An 18,672-nucleotide genomic window follows, 5' to 3' on the forward strand; every position below is an offset into this window, starting at 1 on the left:
GGTTGTGATCAAAAGAGGAGAGCAGATTTGCGAGAGATGGGCAAGGAGTTGCGATCAAGTGAAGAGAGGGGAGGATGCGGCGGTAGGGCGACCTTGAAAACCAAGACACACGCGAAGGAGGCAGGTTGGGTAGCTTGCTTGAAAAGTCCACGAAATGCGCAACTTGCACGTAGAAAAACTTGAGAAAGAGTTTTTGAACTTTAAACCCGCGCCAGCCGGCTAGCGTGGCCTCACTAACTTCGGCATTTCGCGATTCGTTCCGCACAAATTAACACCCGTTTTTGCGCTTCCGCGCTCATGCGGAGTGCATGCTGAGCAGAGTGCGAAGTGAGCGAGAACAAGTCCTAAACACGAAACGAATAGCAAATTATCAGAGTCGGTGCGGTAGCATACGCACGTGCACTAGACACAGACGATCAGATAGTCGGTGGCCAACGATGTTGGCAAATGGTATAATCACTCCGGGCTGGCGACGCCAACTACAGTAAAAGCGATCAAAAACAGGGTAGACGGCCGACCGATCTTCGAAAGATTGGTGGCAGTGTGAAAACACGGGCCTCGTCTGGCGATGCGGGTTGCTCAGAGTAGCGGAGGGACAAAGGACGGAGGGGTGCGTAACAAAAAGCGGTCGGGGAGAGCGTCAACTAGAGGGGCGCGAGAGCAGGGTCAGCGTTTAACAATAAGAATGTATAGGCACTTCGCCGATGCCTGATCCGTGGTCGAAAGTGGTTTCCCAAGAAGTCGGCAGAGCGCCGACTCCGTTCGCTGTAACCGATCAGCGGCGCTCGGAGACGTTCGTTGTAAGTGCAATTTTGTGCCATTGAACCAATGTATATTTTCACGGTCACGTGGATATTGTTTGCTTTAAGTGAAGTGGGGCCGTTTTATGTGGGCTCGACTGTAGTAGCCCAAGGGCAAAGACGCGCTAGCTATTAGGAAAGCGATAGTCTGCGTGCGTGTGTATGTACATGCGTGGATATCGCTGTCACATTCTTGTTGCTCAGCAAAATAAATGAACAACTTCGTCAGAAAACTTTCAACTAATGTGTTCTATGCACGCATTGTATTAAGAACTTAAATCGACAGGCTACCCTTGGCAGTCTTGCTGTTAGCGTCATGCAGATTTTGGCCTCAAGCAGTGTGAGCAGCATGGTATGGTGGAAAAAACTTCATCGGGTCCTGAAAGTCGACGCTGGGTTAAACCGTACCACATGCTCGTGTCGGGGCTGTCAAGCCTGTGCAATCTGCCATACTTCGCACTATTTCATTAAGTCGCGGAGACTTCAACTTGATGTGCTTATCAAACAGTAAAAGTGAGTGCACTACCTAAAGCAGTATATTTTGTGCAGCTCGATCCTAACGCCACCGACAAAGGCCGCCGACAACCATGTTTTGCATTTGATGAGACATCTAATGCTACCTAAGGTCTTCAGCTTGATAAACAGTGTGTCGTAAGTACCGTGGTCAAAAGTGCATCTGCAATATTGCAACACAATGATGATGAAGTGCTAGAGACATTAAAAAAAGGAGAAAATATGGCTTGACGACATCAAGCATGGCAAACTAATTATAATCATGATGGCTGCATCACACAAATAGTATGCGCAATGATTTCTGTTCACTGGTTATTTTGCAACATATAATTTTTCTTGGTCCACATGGACATAGATGAAAAAGCTTAAAGAAGCAGCATCTGAATTTTGAAAAAAGCAAGAAATCACTTTTTCAATCGGATGAGGAACTGAGTCGGTAGTGCATAGCTCCACACTATGTGTCCTGTTAAGAAGCATCCTCCTCTTCATGTGGAGGAGGCCCATCGCTGCTGAAGTCAAACCGCTAGCTTTTGCTTGCGTGCCTGCTGATTCATCATAGCCATGCTGTGGAGTCACTGTCTATATGCGCAGTTTATTTGGGGTTATTTCAGCGGTCGTGTCAGGCACTTCAGATACCATCGAACATTTTGGCCCCTGTCGCTTCCGAGAAGTCAGCAGTAGAGTCAGCTGTTTTCGCAAAGCTTTCCTGGTTTTTTGCTGCATGGTCAGGTATTTTGGGCAGCCCGGTAAAATGGCAGGCACAACATTCGGAGAGAGCGTAGGTTTTTTAGGTGCGTGCAACAGGACGTTTCTTTTGTATTCTGTATGATATGTGGCAGAGATCGCTTTTTTTGGTAAATGCTTCGGGCACATATGATTAGTAGGCTGTAAAGCTCCGTCGGGTTTCGGAATTGCGTCGTCACTTATCCAAGCACTCTGGTTCCTGCGTCGCCTTGTAAGGCGACACGCGCTCTGTACAAGTTCGATACACCGACTTACAATTTAAGACAAAACACCACTTGCCGATTTCAAGGCATTGCTAACAACAAGGCCGTTGACGCATACTCGGGGTCATATGCAGCGTCGGGGTATATGTACACTGAATCACAAAGTGCCAATCAGCTAAACAAGTGCACTGACAAGGCTCACAGGCGCAGGACAATGCGTTTCTAAATCGCAAAATCTCAGGCACACAAAGCTTTCAGGAAAATGTTTTTTCACCCGCGAATTTCAGAATGAGCGCCGCGCAAATACCTGGTGCCCCATATAGTAGCCCCATCTCAACTCGCGCGACGGCAATTACTCATAGCTCAAGGTCATCGGCAAACACAATTCGACCGCGCCTTCTCTTTGCACGGAGCAGCAAGTGTCAGCACCTAGCTTATTCTTACACCATGCTCATAACCAATGACACCAGCTCGTTACTTTGTGCAAAACAAGCTCTTTACACTGTGTTAATATTTTAAGAAGTTCATTGAGGAACAGCACATCCCAGTGGCACATATGCAGGTACCCAAGTTAGCATGAAGTAGTTACTGTATTTATCGGAATACACTTTGGCTTTTCTTTTAAAAATGTTGCAATGAGCTGGATTGACAATGAGCTGTTAATCTATAAACTCATAACCCAGAAAAGTCACCCTGTATTCATGAACAAAGCTATGCTCGGCCACAACTTATCTTGTCATTGGAGCGAATGCTATGGAGGGGGAGCTTCTGCACATTCGTGTAGCTCCACAAGTAGTACGGTAGCTTGCAACTGGTTTCGATATCACTCGCTTGCATTGTTAATGCGTTCAGAAGATTATATACACGAGAGTGTAAATGAGAGAAATATTTCAATGGTTCAGTGTACACTTCAGTGTCACATCACGGTTCACGACTATATGTTTATTGGGGAACTAACTAGCGTGTTTGCCGCCACACCCTGACTAACTACGTCATAGATGCCATATTTACTTTTATTTCATTTATTTATTTATTGATAGTGCTGTCTCAAGCAGAGACTATAGCAGGTGTGATACATTGATACATGCTATTAAAAAAAAAGCACAATAGTTTTCAAAGAAAACACATCTAATGAAAAATAAAATGCAAACAGATAAAACAATAAGGTTAAGAAAATGAACAAGAACATAAAGGAATTCAACATCTAATAGTAACTGTAAAAGGCAAGAGTACAAGAACAAGCTCAATAAACACAAGAAAGAATATAATTTCAAGGAGAAAATTTATCAAATTGAACAGGATAATGCAATAAATTGGAAAGCATAATAAAAAGAAGTATATTAAACGGTGCTAACTAGGTACTGCAAATATTTTTCAAATAAAGAAAGCAAGGGTTGTGTTATAATATTGTCGGGGAGGTTATTCCAATCAATAATAGTTCTAGAGAAAAAGGAGTATTTAAAGCAGTTATTTCGTAGAAGTAAAGGGGTTATCGTGAAAGAATGTCTTTGCCTGGTTTCGTAACCCTGAGAATAATTGATAATGGGAGAGGAGTCTATGTTATAATGCCCTTTAACTATTTGGTAAAATAATTTTAGCCGGCAAATTCTATCCCTATTGCTAACTAAGGGCAACCCAGATTGTTTGATCAGTTCTGTAATTGATGAACGACTATATGAGTTATATATGTAACGAACTACTTTTTTGTGTATTCTTTCGAGTTTGCTATTTGTTTCGGTTTATGGGTCCCGAATTGGCATGGCATATTCAAGCATAGTAGATATAATGGACTGGTATGCAAGGAAACGAATGGAAGGAGTTGATGATTTTAAGGATCGTCTTAAAAAGAATAATTTCCGCAATGCCTTATTTGTAACATCTATATGTTTCGACCATGATAATTTTTTGTGAACCAAAGACCCAGGTATTTACACTCATCGACCTCCGAGAGGGTATTTACGTTTGCCCCGTAAAAAAAAAAGCGTTTTTTTTTTTGGGGGGGGTTATTCGGATCAAGACCGTCTTGTCGTAATTAATAGTCATTTGCCACTGATCACATCATGATATGATTCTTTGAAAGTTTTCATTTAATATTTTCTGATCCTCAATTGACCCAACTGTTTCATAAATCACGCAGTCGTCTGCATATAGTTTAATCTTAACATTAATATCAGGGGTGGTGTCATTTATAAATACTAAAAATAATAAAGGCCCAAGCACGGACGCCTGAGATACACCAGAAACAACATCAACTCGACTTGAGCAGGTGTCATTTAGCGAAACGTATTGGCAACGGTTCATCAGGTAAGCTCTAATCCATGCTAGTAGAGTATTATTTGTTATAATAAAACCTAGTTGTGAAGTAATTTATTTATCAATACTTTATCAAATACCTTACTAAAATCCATGTATATAGTGTCTGTCTTATATCCTTTATTTATACCTTCAGCAAAATCATGCCTAATTCCGACTAATTGTATACTTGTAAAATACCCACGTCTGTGCATCTGTTAAAACTTTATACTTTTCAAGAAATTCAACTATATGTTACAAATTATGTGCTCAAAAATATTTCATGAAGTAGATGTCAGTGAAATGGGCCGATAATTTGCGATGTTGGATTTATCACCAGGTTTAAAGAGTGATTTGATTCTCGCAGTTTTCCAGTCCTCCGGCTACGAACCGTCAGCAAGAGATTTTTTTAACAATACGAGTAAATACTTCGTACACCACTCTGCATATCTTTTTAAGAAGCCGTTTGGGATATTGTCTGGGCCAGGGGATTTTTCAACATCTACGTTAATAAGAAGGTTTAAAATACCGTGCTCAGTGATTCTCACATCAGGCATAGGTGGCAAAGACATATTGAACATTGGAAGAAAACCATTATCTGTTGTAAATACAGATCTAAAGTGTTTGTTGAAAGCAGCAGACACAGCTGTGTCATCAGTAATGATGTGCCCATTTAGTGAAAACGAGGTAGTGCTACATGAACTTGGCTTAATCGATCTCCAAAACTTTTCAGGTGATGCCTTAATAAAAGAGGGAAGTGATACACCATAGTATTTTGCTGTATCCTCCCGAGTTTGTAACTTCAGTTTTGTATCTAATGTAGCAATAGAATTATCTAGTGAATAGCAAAACAGATTTCTGGCCTTCTTATTTTTCAGTCTCCTAAGTGTGCTATGTAGCTGGAGAGTTTTTCAGGTGATCCAAGCATTTTTACCGGGTGATTTTTCAGTTACTAGTGGCACATAACGTACTATACATTTCTTAACAACATTTTTGAAAGCTAGCCATAGATCGGTTATATTGCTCATGTTTTCTGAAAAAGCATTAAAGGAGAGGTCCAAAAAGTCAATGGTTGACTCATCATCAGCACGAGAAAAGTTCAGGTACTGGTGATTGACAGTGAACTGATCATAGAAAGCATCAGTTAAAGTTAAAATCACAACTTCATGATCAGATATTCCCGGTACAACATCACACAATACATCATTTTTAACAGTACCACTAACAAAAAAGAGATCTGCGATTGAAATTGCACGTTGAATTCTAGTAGGTTGAGACACAATCTGTAGCAAATCGTAATTAAAAGCTATGTCAAGCATTTTTGTGTTGCTTCGATCAGAAGACTGCGTAGAGAAAGCGTTTCAATTGTTATTCGGAAAATTGAAATCACCTCCGAGAATTAATCTGTCTGCTGGTTTTATATGACAGGACATGTAATCATCAAGATTTTCAAGAACTGAGACAGAGGAGTCAGGTGGCCTATAAATAGCTCCGAGAACGTACCTCATTTGTTAAGATATGTAGTGCAAAAAATGCATTCAACTCCTGAAATTTCAGGCATTCTTACAAGCTTTAAGGGTGCCCTAAATAATATAGCAACCCCTCCTCCTCTTCTTTGTCGATCTTTACGAAAGCACATGTAGTTTTTCTGAACAAATTCGCTATCAGATATGTCATCGCTTAACCAAGTTTCTGTAAGCTCAGCAATATCTGATTCATGGGTACTTTGGAAAACGGGCATGCTGAAAAGGTAGTGGTGTCTAAGAAATAGAAAAAAATTAAGGCATTCTTGCAAAAAGTACAGTAACTGTGCAATTTGCCACAACTGTACGAGTCATAGTTAATAAGGTAGCGTTTATTTCAGCAAGGCAAAATGAGAAAATTGTCAATTAACCTAAGCACTATTTTTGGCTCGGTACAGTGCATGCGCTTCGGTTCTGTAGCTTCCACAGTGCTGTCAAGAAAAGTGGTGGCGCCGAGTATAGCGGACTTGTTTCATCATGCTCTGCATTCTTTTCAAGTAGTGTCAGCTGCTCTGCATAGGTAATCATTCCTTAGGTATGTTAGTGGTAAGTATACTTGCCCAAAACTAGCAAAAAGGAATAGCATTAAGAAAACTAATAAAGATCTCTTTTATAGTTGAAAGGTATACTGCCTTTTGAATCCCCATGTTAATTAAAAGCAACTTCAGTCATAGGCTGTGGTGTATGTAATGGCGAATTTGAGTTTTTTTCTCTCCTGAGATCCACATTGTGAGATGTGTTGCATCTGAAAACTTTAATTTGCCTTGAGTAATAAGCCCATATGACGAACTCAAGTTATAACTTCTTAGACCTAAATCTCGCAGTGTAAAGTGGGCTTGCTGTTATTGCATATATTTTATTACTTTGGTAATGTAAGGAAACAGCACACAAGAAAAGTACACAAAGACACAGTAGTGCTTGTGTATTTTTTTTGCATGCTGTCCTTATGTCCTGTTTCTTTGCCATACCATAGTAATCTTGGAGTGAGCTTTCACTTCATGTAAAAGAAGCTTCTCATTTTGTCTGCCATGAGGAAGAAAATCTTAGGCACAATGAGCTTACCCTACTTGATTTTAGCACCTATCTAGTAGTGTAACAACTCTTTCGTGAGTAAGGGGGGGGGGGGGGGGCTGACCTACTGCACTTGTCAGCCAGTGTGTGTGTGTGTGTGTGTGTATATATATATATATATATATATATATATATATATATATATATATATATATATATATATATATATATATATATATATATATATATATATAAAGGAGAGAGACAACTTCTTCAACGTGCTCGCACTTTCATGTCATTTATTATACACACAGCACTTGCTCAATAGCGTAAAAAAAGGGCAGTTACTTTTAAGCAGCATGCACTGTTACAACATGTATATGTTTGTCATGTATGATGCATGTAATATTATTACACGTGATACTTTTTATGCTTTATCTCACAACTTTCTGCATGAATACAATTATGTTGATGGTTTCCTCCTCAACACTAAATATTCTATTATTAAATGAAATTTTAATGACTAAAAACAGCTCACAAAGAATGCAGTTTTTACGTGTAAAGCACTCCTTGAGGAGCCAAAGGTATTTTGAGCACTTCTATTTACTTATTTTAGCTTCACACTGAGCTCTAGTCCACTGCTTTATTTGTCGCCGCTTTGCAAGCTGCCTCCGTCACTCCAAGTTGCCATAAGCAAGGCTGATCATATTTACCGGAGATTAAAGTGGAAACCTTTTTTGGCGCTTCCAGTTCGGCTAAACTAAAATATTTAGAAAGATTAGTCACAATTATGTGCTCACAGCAGCTTTGACAGAACAGCGGTGATGGTAATTCTTTTTGATGAAAGAAAATGATTTTGCTGAAGCAGCAAATGTTTTGACCGGTCCATAAAGAGTGTGTTCATTCCCATCTATAACTGCATCAGCCTGTTGCAGTAAAATAAAAACATGAACGAGTGGTGTAATAAATAGGCCACCTACTCTAGCCTACTCTGCAGCCTACTCTGCAGCGCTAGCCTACTCTGCAGTGCTGCTGCACAGAGCGGATAGCGTTGCAAAAGCCTTCAAGGAAAATCGTCATTGCTGAAATATTGAAAAAAATGTCACTACAATGTACCTTTGCCTCGTAATACTTTCTTTTTCTCTTAACAATATAATTGAGTCATAACTAGTGCTGAAGGAAAATTTTGCCTTAGTTGTTGTTTTCCGCAGCATGCAGCCGACTGAGACCACTAGCTGTGAAAAGTGGGGAAGCTCAACCCCCCCTCAACTTTTCTCATTGGAAGGGGGGGGGGGGGGGGGGGGGCTTGCGCTTTCAGCTGATATGCCTATGCACCTATTTTCTCTAACAATTTGCTAGAATACATCTCATATACATTAAAATTAGGAGTGAAATTGAAACTTGAAGCTAGGTGACATTCACATCCTACCCTGAAATCTTCTGTCTGCCAGGGTTGTCAGAGCATTAATTATATTTGTTTCGATTATGTGGATGGAACCTGAAATCACAGGGTAGGTGTTAGTGGGAAGGAGATGTTGAACAGTGATAACAATCACAAGTATTGCACTCATGTCCCTCCCTCCCTGCTTTTTTGTTGTTGTTGTTGTTGCTACTATGGTATGCTGAGCACAAAATGACACTTGACCACATCTCCCTGCCCGGCCCCAACTTCAAATCAAGGAGGTACCATCGCGAGAAAACTGTCTGCCTATGCCCTTGCACCATACGGTTGGGCTCAAATGAAATACAGTTTCTTTTTATAAGTGGTAAGAAATTGCAATTTTTTCGTCATTAAAAAAATCTGGTTTGAAAAAAAAAAAAACAAAGGTACATGCAAACCGCGTTATAACAAAGCTGCATCTTACACGAAATAAGTTGGTTATATCCAAAACTTTGTTATAAAGGTTTACTTTTAACACTATATCTATTGCAAAAATATTTTTAGCTTACTTCGTTATAACCGATATTTCGTTACATCCGGTTTCGTTATATCGAGGTTTGAGTGTATTGCATTTCTTGTTTGAAGACTGAAAATTGGAGGGCACACTGCACTTTTGGCATTGCATTTCTATTTCGTGCTTGTGAAAAATTTGCATGTGTTTATGTAGAGGGTATGATAAAATAAAGCTTTGTGGGTTGCCCAGCTGTAGCCTCACGAAAGCTGTCCCACCTGTTGGTGTTGACATGTACATTTCACACCGTTCTTTTAATTTTCGGCAGAGGTGTTTTCAGCCATGCAGCCAGTCATCATGACAGAGTGGGAAAAGGAGAGAGAACGCAAGGAGTTCCAAAGGGCAGCTATGATCTGCCAGCCAAGCCAGGGCCTTGGTTCTCGGTTTGTCTCCACCAGAACACTCAAAGATGATGACACAATTGATATACCTATTGACAGAGTGGTGCGTTGTTTGTTATAATCAATCTTGTCCTCTTTTAGTTCAGCTAAGTACATTGTCCAGTTCTCAGAGTGCTACTTAAAAACAAAAATATTTGACTTTGAGGGGGGACGAGGGTCTTAAAATAGCACAAAATTGTAAAAGATACTGACTTCCAAAAATGGCAATTTATCATTTCTTCTTGTTAAAGGCCCAATATATGAAATTACAAATGTTTTAAAACTGGAAACGTAATTTTCTCGGCATCGCTATTTTTGTGAAGTGAATCTGCCTTACAGAAGTTTTGAGCAAGTTCTTGTGAAGATATCTAAACAAACCTGGTATCATTCTTTTCCGCAGCACTTGAACTACAGGCTAAAGCTTTTATTTTTCTCTCAACCTTGATAGAACCACAATTATATGATTAATACTAGCTAATTACTGGAAGCTCATTTTCACCTTCCAAGTTTAAAAATTATTTCTGATCAAAGAAATAGCCATTATGACATCTAGTTTGCTTTAGCCAGTGGGACGAACCTTTTAGAGGTAGCATGTAGTTTTAAAAACTAACGTTTCTTTGTTGACAGTTACTACAACAGCCCATTAGAAATTACCTAAATGTAATGGGGAAATTTGTCATTATTTTTTTAAAATGAGATATTTGAAATCTGTTTGCAGATTTTAAATCTCCATTCAATGGTATGCATTCATGGTAATTTTCATGGCAGTAGGATAATAAATAAAAAAATTTTTAAGACCCTCGTTCCCCCTTAATGTGGAGGGTGGAGATAGGTACAGAAAAAAAAGGTTTTAAGAACTTGTGTGAGCTTTTATAATAACTTCATGTTGCTTTCAGGTAGCTAAAAACTTGCTCTTTCATATTGCAACTTCTTGCAATTTTTTCATATTGCACATTTTGTGAGTTTTCTGACAATTTTTTCAAGTTTATTCTTATAATGAGTATCACCACTTGCACTGCATGTAGTTTGACCATGTTGGAACACAGCTAATCCTTTAGTTTACATGTGATAGATACTTCTAGGCTCTTTAGCTCAGTTTTCATAGGCATGTTTTAGAAAAAGAAATAGGACCTTATAAAATGCATTGCTCCCATTCATTCTATTCTATTAGTTAATAGTACTTTTCACAGCAACCGACACCCTGTGCAGTTCATCTTATCGGTAACAACGATTGAATGTACTAGTTACAGACTTAATGCAGCTAGCAGTATGCACACCACACACCAAGATACTGCCCTAGCCTCACTGCCATTTAGTTCCTTCAAAATCTGGAGCAAGCAGGCGTCAATTGCCATCAGCTACTCCAGCAAAAATTTGACAGTTGAACTTGTTTAAAGCAATCCTACTCAAGTGTCAAGAAATTTTCATCAAATTTTCACAAAATTATTTCGTATAGATAGGCATCAGTGTGCTTGCCACTGCATTCTAGAGTTCTCATAGTATATGCCTGGCATTCTTTACCCTTGTATTTATCATTCATTTTGTGCTATTTCATGCAGGAAGAAACTCCAGATGCAGCCAAAGCAGCTCAATTAGGCATGTTTGGAAAACTGACACATGACGAATTTGAATGGCACCCAGTTGACCTTCTGTGCAGGCGGTTCAATGTGCCAAATCCATATCCAAAGTAAGCAATACTTGCTTTATAAGTGTGTAAACCCTTGAGCTTGTGTTTATAGCTAAATAGCCTCAAGATGAATGAGTTCTAGCACCTAAAAATTTTGGGGGTGCATATTCAAGTGTAAGTCCATAAAGAATACTGATACCAAAACATATGCATTGTATTACTGCTATGCAAGTTTTGAAGTTTTGTACGTCCAGCTTTTGATGGATTTGATGACACATAGTATAAGCACTTGTTTATTTCGTTGTTGGCAAAAGTAGGCTTTCTATGAAATGCTGTGTAAATTTAAATGATCTTGTCTCAAAAATATGCAAGCCCAGAGACTGAACAGTGTTTTATGACCCTTTAAAGTACATGACTATATTTGTAAAAAGTAATTAGAAATCACTGCAGTAGTTTTACCATTAGGTTTTTCATTTTTATATGTACTTTTTATCATAGAGAGCCAGTGCCAACAGGCTACATTAGGAAGATGCATATACCTGCTGGTCACAACCAGCTTTTAATTATGCAGAAATATACCTAAATGATTTATATGTTCAGTAAAAGCATGATGTAATAAAACCAATTAAATTAGCACTATATTAGTAGACTCACAATAAATGGAACTTGAAGGGGCCAGAAAAATATGTTCCATTTACCAGGGGTTCCACTTACTGAGAGATGACCAGGGGTGCAGAGTGAAAGAACAAAACCCATCTTGTAATATGCACTTGTTTTATTTAAGCAGCAGTTCCGTTTATCAGATTTCTATTTACTGCAAGTCTGCTGTACTTTGTGATGTTGAAATCTGGTGTTTTGCATATACAGGAGCGCAAAACCTGTGCCAAGTCAATACATTTCCCCATTTTTGCACCGAGCTGTTCCAAAACCATGAAATTGCCCTACGCTGTGCCAAAATGTTCGTCGTGCCCCAAAATTGTCGCGGTAGCGCTAACTTGAGCAAGGCCATCCGCAGTTTGAATCATCAATCAGTCCAAGCGCGCAGACCTCAACTCTAAACCACGGTGTAAGATTATACACATTAGGTCAGGACACTCGCGAGATGCGATCAACCTCATTAAGTAACAATGCTGCGTGCACGTTGGTCCATACCAATTGATGGGACAACGCGATTTAAAGCCAAAGATGCGATGCCGTAGCCAATAACACTTCACAGGAAACATAAATTCTCTAGTCAGCAAATGCAGCTGTGGCATTTTAGGAACTAAAGCTCGAAGCATGTGCCGCTTTTACCACACGCGAACAAACTCGATGTGCTCCGAATGCCGGCCTTGCCAGTGACCACGTTGGTTGCTATAGGAACGGCACATAAAACATTTTTCTGTCTTGAAGTTGCCTCGTCCCCGCCATAGATGACCGGCGCCGGGTCAACGGGCGTATGCTGTTGTTACTTTATCTAATCGGACGCACCTTGCAAGCGAGATGACAACTTCTGCCCTAAACCTAAGATCGTTGTGAAAGAAAAAAAAAAGGAGGGGGTGGGGGTGTGTAGCGATTCGAAAATTTTGCGGCCTTAGTTTAAGCCGTGCGGAACGCTGCCTAAGCCACCTTTACCGCTGTACACTGGTGCCCTGCAGAAAAGCAGTCATATTTGAAAGGGGCTGTTAGCACTAGTCACTAAACACTGCACATTTTTTTCAATTACTCATGCATGTATGCACTGCATATTTATGAGTACTAGTATAGTCGCTAACGTATAAAAAAAAGTTACTGGCTTATTGGCAATCATTTGGAGCAGTGTATGACATTTCTGCAGACCTAGAGAAAAAACTGCGTCAGCTTTTTTAAAAAATTTTTGCCATGTCTACTCATCAATTTGATGGATCGCCTGAATTCCAGGGTTGCCAGCTTGGCAGAACCATATCTTAATTTGCAGTCTATCTAAGGATTATTGCTTACATAGCGGGGTGGTTCAAAATACTACTTTTATTGTAATAGCAGTGTTCATGTTCACCCAGCACAATTTAGGTGATGTTGAAAGGTTTCTACATATCTTTTTTCCCTAAATGTAAGCATTTTTAATACTGCTCCAAATTTGATCTTTTGTGTTAAAGGAATCTATGTTTTTTTGCCGTAACTTGCTCCAAATTTGGATTTTAGTTCTCTAAAAGTAACATTTTGCGTCCCCAAATATTGTTCGAAATTCTGTTTTGGCTGTTGCACTCCTGATATAGTATATCCACTAATAGGTTCGTATTTACATAGTATGGGCTAAACAAAAACATCTAAAGAAGCTGATTTCAATAAATAAAATAATTAAAAAATCAATTTTGATGACATGAGAGCCTGAGTCCACACTTTCTGTTTGGGACAATGCCACCGAAGTCCTCTTCAAAGCAGCCATGCACCATGCAGGAAGCCATAAAAGAACTAAGCAAAGTTGTCTCATTTGTTCCACTACTGTGGCTTGTCAGTGTAATGTCTGGTGTTGCCAAAGGTTGCAAAATTTTCACTGTTTTTTGTAAGTCAGAATAATGTGATACTCAATCCCACAAGAGGCTGAAAAAACATTTTGCTTTAAAAATGTATAGAAGTACCACAGCAACCAGGCTTGCTCACATGAAATCGTTGCCATATTTTTTGTGTTGAAGTATCAGATAGGCAACTCGTCGAAAAATTTAGCAAGATCTGGTATGACATACACTCTTTGTTCATAGACATGCACTGGTTCTATATGTCTATTATATTTTGTTATAGAACACCGACTTGGCATTCTGGAGTGGGTAGTAGTGTGATGAGAGAATGCAATAGTATTGGAAGTTGGGCTAGTTGGTATGGATTCATTTTTGGTTACAGCGCGAAAACGATGCAGCAGTTGGAAAACGGAAGGGACACAAACGCAGCTGAAACTTTTATTTAAAGAACACTGGAATGTGAGAAAAAAATCACGAAAAAAAAGCATATCAACATTGCGCAGAAGTGTTAAAAAGGAATATAAAAAGTTATAGGGTATCACTTGACGGCACATGTACTGAGAAGATATGCGAACTCTTTTTCTGTGTGATGTAGCGATGCCTCACTGACGCATGCTTTACCCATTCGTTTAACATGGAAAGGCTCTGTCACTTTCCTAGTTATCCGAGATCTGTGCTTCGACAAAATCTCTCTATCGGCAAAGTGATACCCTATGTGACTTTTTGTATTATTTTTTAACACTTGTGCACAATTTTGATTTACTTTGTTTCATGTTCTTGTGCTCTTCAGATAAAACTTTCAGTTGTGAGTCAGTGCTCATTTGTGTCTCTTTCGTTTTTCGTCTTCATCGTTTTCGCGCTGTAACCAAAAATAGATGCCTAGAAAGTGTGAGCATTAAAAAAACATCATTCAGCTCCTGAAATTCAAAAGTTGTTTGCAGAACCAGTGCACTCTCTAAAAACATATTTAGTATTTCCAAAAAAATTGTCTAATATATTTCCAATTGGTTTACCTGGAAATATGCTCTTTTTTTTTTTTTCAATGAGTCAACATAGCTTCTTTTGACCTTAGTGTAAAAGGAAGCAAGCTTTTTAGTATCTCGAAAAAAAAAAAAAAAGCGTTGACCAATTGAGGTCACATACAACATAAGCAAAAGGATGTTGCATTTAGTATACTATCCTCACTACAGCTATTGATGCCTGTCACAGGCCACATAAGTGACAAGATTTTGTCTTTTGTGGCAACAAAATGAAAAAAAAAAAAAAATTGGTCACTGACACAAGGCACATGTGGAATAGGCACCACGTAAAAGTTTGAAGTAGTGCATTAATACATGTGCCTCAGAATGCTTTTGCACGCACCAGGTTACTACCAGATCTGGTTAAAAAAAAGTAACAGTGTGAAACAATAGCACAACACACTGACAAATGGAGCACTGACTTTCAACCAACACTTTTTTGCGCACAAGGCAGTTATATATGTACAGGAATGCGAAAAACTATGACGAAAATGCAGTTGACTGATCAATTCAAACTCAAAGGGACTTCTGAAATTTGTTTGAATTACCAAGAAGTTTAAATTATTAGGAGTTCTCAGATATATGAATCTCAACTAGATGACACCGCACATTATGATTAGGCATTGATTTTATCACATTTAAAGTTTTCAAAGCATTTTCAAACCCTCACTACACCCAATGAACAAAAAGCAGAGGTGTAAGGTTCACAAGTTTATTGGCTATATGCTGTTGATCTGACATCTTAAAGAAATCATTAATTGCCAACTGCTTCTTTTCTATATGTGCCTTCAGCACAAAGCTTTCTATACCAGTTGAGAAGCATCACGGTTTACCATGCATGTGTTTTGTTTCAACATTTATTTACTAGCAAAGCCTTTTTCCTTGAATACTGAGGCACTTATTTGTCATTTTTAGACTGTTAGGATTATGTAAGCACGCAAAGTTTTAAATAGTAAGGGGAAAGCAGCAGATATTTTCTATTATGGAACTGCAAAAAGTATGATTTAACCAAATGATGAATTCGAATTAAAAGGCTTTTAAATACATTGAAAGTATAGAGACCCAACCAAAAAATTGAAATGTGTTTGAATTAACCAAAAGAATGAGTTATCAGAGTTTAAATCAATGTGAGTCTATTGTACATAGTATATGCACCGTTCCTGCATAGGTATAAAATGCCTTGTGCACAAAAAAGCATTGGTTGTAATTCACCTTTTAGTCTGTGTCTGTCTTGTTTTATTGTTCGTACTGTCAACCGTTTTTGTTGCAAATGTACCCAAGAGGCCAGGTTAGCGCTCTAGACGAGACCTGGCAGTGCATTATAGAAGCCACGACGAACTAACATCTCCACTACTAGAAAAAATATTGCTCCACTTCAGCAGTCACTTTGTCATGTGGCAACACATAACTTAAAAGCCGTGTTTGCAAACAAGTAATTCAATAATTTGACCCCTGGCAACCACATTCGTTTTGATTTATTGCGTTGGTCTTGTCTTGTGTCTGTAGTGAAACTTATTTGTATTGAAATTGAGAGTAAGTATCACTGACAGTAGCAACCCTGACGTGTCAATACATGTGCACCTTGTTCTCGGTGCTATCAAAGTCACAAGCACGTACCTATTTCATTTCACTGAATAAACAGTGGTCGCACGTGCCTCTTAAAATACACGATGCTACGTTTGGTGCCAGCTCAACTCTATTGTGCAAGTACGCTTAACGACGAAACGCGCTCTTCGGAGGGGCTCGTGACGTCTAGTCCAATCGGTAGAGTGAAACTGTGGTGGCAATTTATCGGCGGATGTCGTTCGTTCTAGGAACGCTGCTGATAGCTCGTTTGAAGAGTTGCATGGCATGTAATAAAGCAATTTTCACTAATGAACATTACTTATGAAAAGCACTTATGAAAATCACAATCTCAGTTTCCATGCTTTGCGTCTTCAGAAGAACACGTAAATGGTGGGAAAGCCTTGACACTTTTCCTCTAATATACTTTATCTATGGATCATCATACAGAAGAGCTGTTTCGTAATTCCTTCCATCAGCACATCTGCGTTTATAATCTCTGTGGTGGTAAAAGCCCCTAAAACACTCTGCCCTTTCGAACTTGAAGTTACTAGGGTCCGAACTGAAAATTCTCGCGTTATTTCTTTTCAAGTGTAATCTCATTTGCAAAAACCATGGATCCTTGTCAGAGCAGCCGCAATTCGGTTTTAATACACGCAGCTATAGTGAGGCCATCGCTGGCGGCTCTGGTGTCCGAAGGCCTGTGAAGTGGCTACCCCTTGTTACACGCTATGCCTCTTGCTTTCCAGGGTCAATAGCTGATAGTTAAAAAAAAAAAGAACATCATGCAATCGCATTTATTGCTTCGTTTTGAAGGGAGAGGTGGAGGGGAGGTTGCTGCATTGCTTGAAGTTCATAATAATGGCTCCCCCTCGCGTTTTTAGCTTGATCCTTCGTGCCCCTTGGACATAGGCGGTATGTTCTTCTCTGCTTGAGTAACAATTGATGGAAGGCCAGGCATGTGGGGTGGTGATATTGTAGCCGCCCTCAGTGCAAAAAAAGATAGGCCGGCTCTCCTTATGTCTGCTTTAGTTGCGCTTGTCGCTCCCGCTCGCACGCTTTTACTCATATGTAAAACACGATACGTTGGGGGATCTTATTAATTGGGATATTACGCAAAACATGACAGCCAGTGGCGTAGCCAGGGGGGTGGGGCACAGTGGGAATGTGCCCTCCTTCCACCTCCGAAATTGTTTTCTTCCATGGCGTATATAGTGCAAAATGACCTTTTGCCTGCCCCCTCCTTGAGATCAAGGTGCACCCCCCTTCCCCCCCCACCCTTTTTTTACTTTCTGGCTACACCCCTGGCAATGACAAAAATCAGTTGAGAATGTCCATATAATTGCTATCCCATTTAAAAAGTCACAGTTTCGCCGCGAGGGTGAAGCAATCAATGCAATAGCAACAACTTGGAATATAATGCTGAGAACGACTAGCAGATCGAAACATGCAGCGTGCTGCCCAAACACAAATTACACATGAAAACAACACACACAGGACAAGAGCTAACTAACAATGTTTTCAACGCAATGCTTAATGTGCTGTTTAAACAAAAAGGATGCACAAAACATAATTACAGGTGCAGATATTAGTGCAAACTAAAGAGTGTCCCAGTTGTTACTTCGCTGTGTTTGAAAAGCACGCTCTTTTCGCAAAGAGGGCTTGCCCAGCGAGCGAAGTGATCTCTGTGCGCCAGGCAACTAAACGCAATTTTTCTAGGGAAAGTCGAAGGCGCACGATTCTCCCCACCGAAGGATAAGCGCGCACGCACAAGCACCTAACCCCCTTTCTCCATTCGCGGGGCAAAGTACGCGTGGGAGATAAGCGCACATTGACGCATCACGACATGCTGGGTGGCGAGCGCGGGCGACTTTTTCAATTTCTTGAGTTTTCATATATATATATATATATATATATATATATATATATATATATATATATATATATATATATATACGTATACGGTGCATCACGGTGACAGTGGCGACGATGGCAAAAACCGGCTGAAACTGTCCATATAATTGCTATCGCAATAAAACAAAACGAGTCTTGTCATCGAGTTCTCTAAGTCGTATGCATAAGGTACCCTGTGAGATTTTTTTATGCACTGCTTTCTAGGGGACACGGTAGGGGGTTTTTGGAGTGTAGACAGAATGCCCTAGCCACATAAAATATTGCCGCAAAAGGAAAATGAAGTTTATTAAATTGTGTAGTTTCAGCACAGAGATGAGTGCTGGAGGAGGTTGGCTTTCTGAGACTAGCTGAATGATGTCATATTGCACCCAGCAGTCTAACCAGTCGGGAAGAAAAAGAACCTTTTTTTTTATTCTTGAAGTCATCTTAGGTAAATACTCTTGGGACTGTGTGAGTCTAGCATTGTACGTCACAGCGTTTGTCTACCATAACTGCTGATGACCACATAGGTGTATTTATATTGTTATTTCGTGAAGTAAAATTTTGTTCAACCAGTATTCTGCTTATTTGCTATGGAAATAATCACTAAACAAGTTTTTTTAGAATTCTCAACAGCATGACGCCATTATTCTTGCATCATCAACTCATATAGGGAGT

General features: G+C 39.6%; 1 protein-coding gene across 5 annotated transcripts in view; it reads left to right on the forward strand.

Moving 5' to 3' along the window:
* Positions 1 to 18,672, forward strand: part of LOC119176491 (G patch domain-containing protein 1) — a 98,793-nt gene that overhangs the window by 48,701 nt on the left and 31,420 nt on the right. For all 5 annotated transcript variants that reach the window (XM_037427797.2, XM_037427792.2, XM_037427798.2 and 2 more), the window contains exons 9-10: positions 9,307 to 9,482; positions 10,978 to 11,105. In XM_037427797.2, coding sequence (XP_037283694.2) covers positions 9,307 to 9,482; positions 10,978 to 11,105 — 304 coding nt within the window. The remainder of the gene's footprint in view (positions 1 to 9,306; positions 9,483 to 10,977; positions 11,106 to 18,672) is intronic.

Source organism: Rhipicephalus microplus, chromosome X (assembly GCF_043290135.1).
Source record: "Rhipicephalus microplus isolate Deutch F79 chromosome X, USDA_Rmic, whole genome shotgun sequence".
NCBI classification, from domain to species: domain Eukaryota; kingdom Metazoa; phylum Arthropoda; class Arachnida; order Ixodida; family Ixodidae; genus Rhipicephalus; species Rhipicephalus microplus.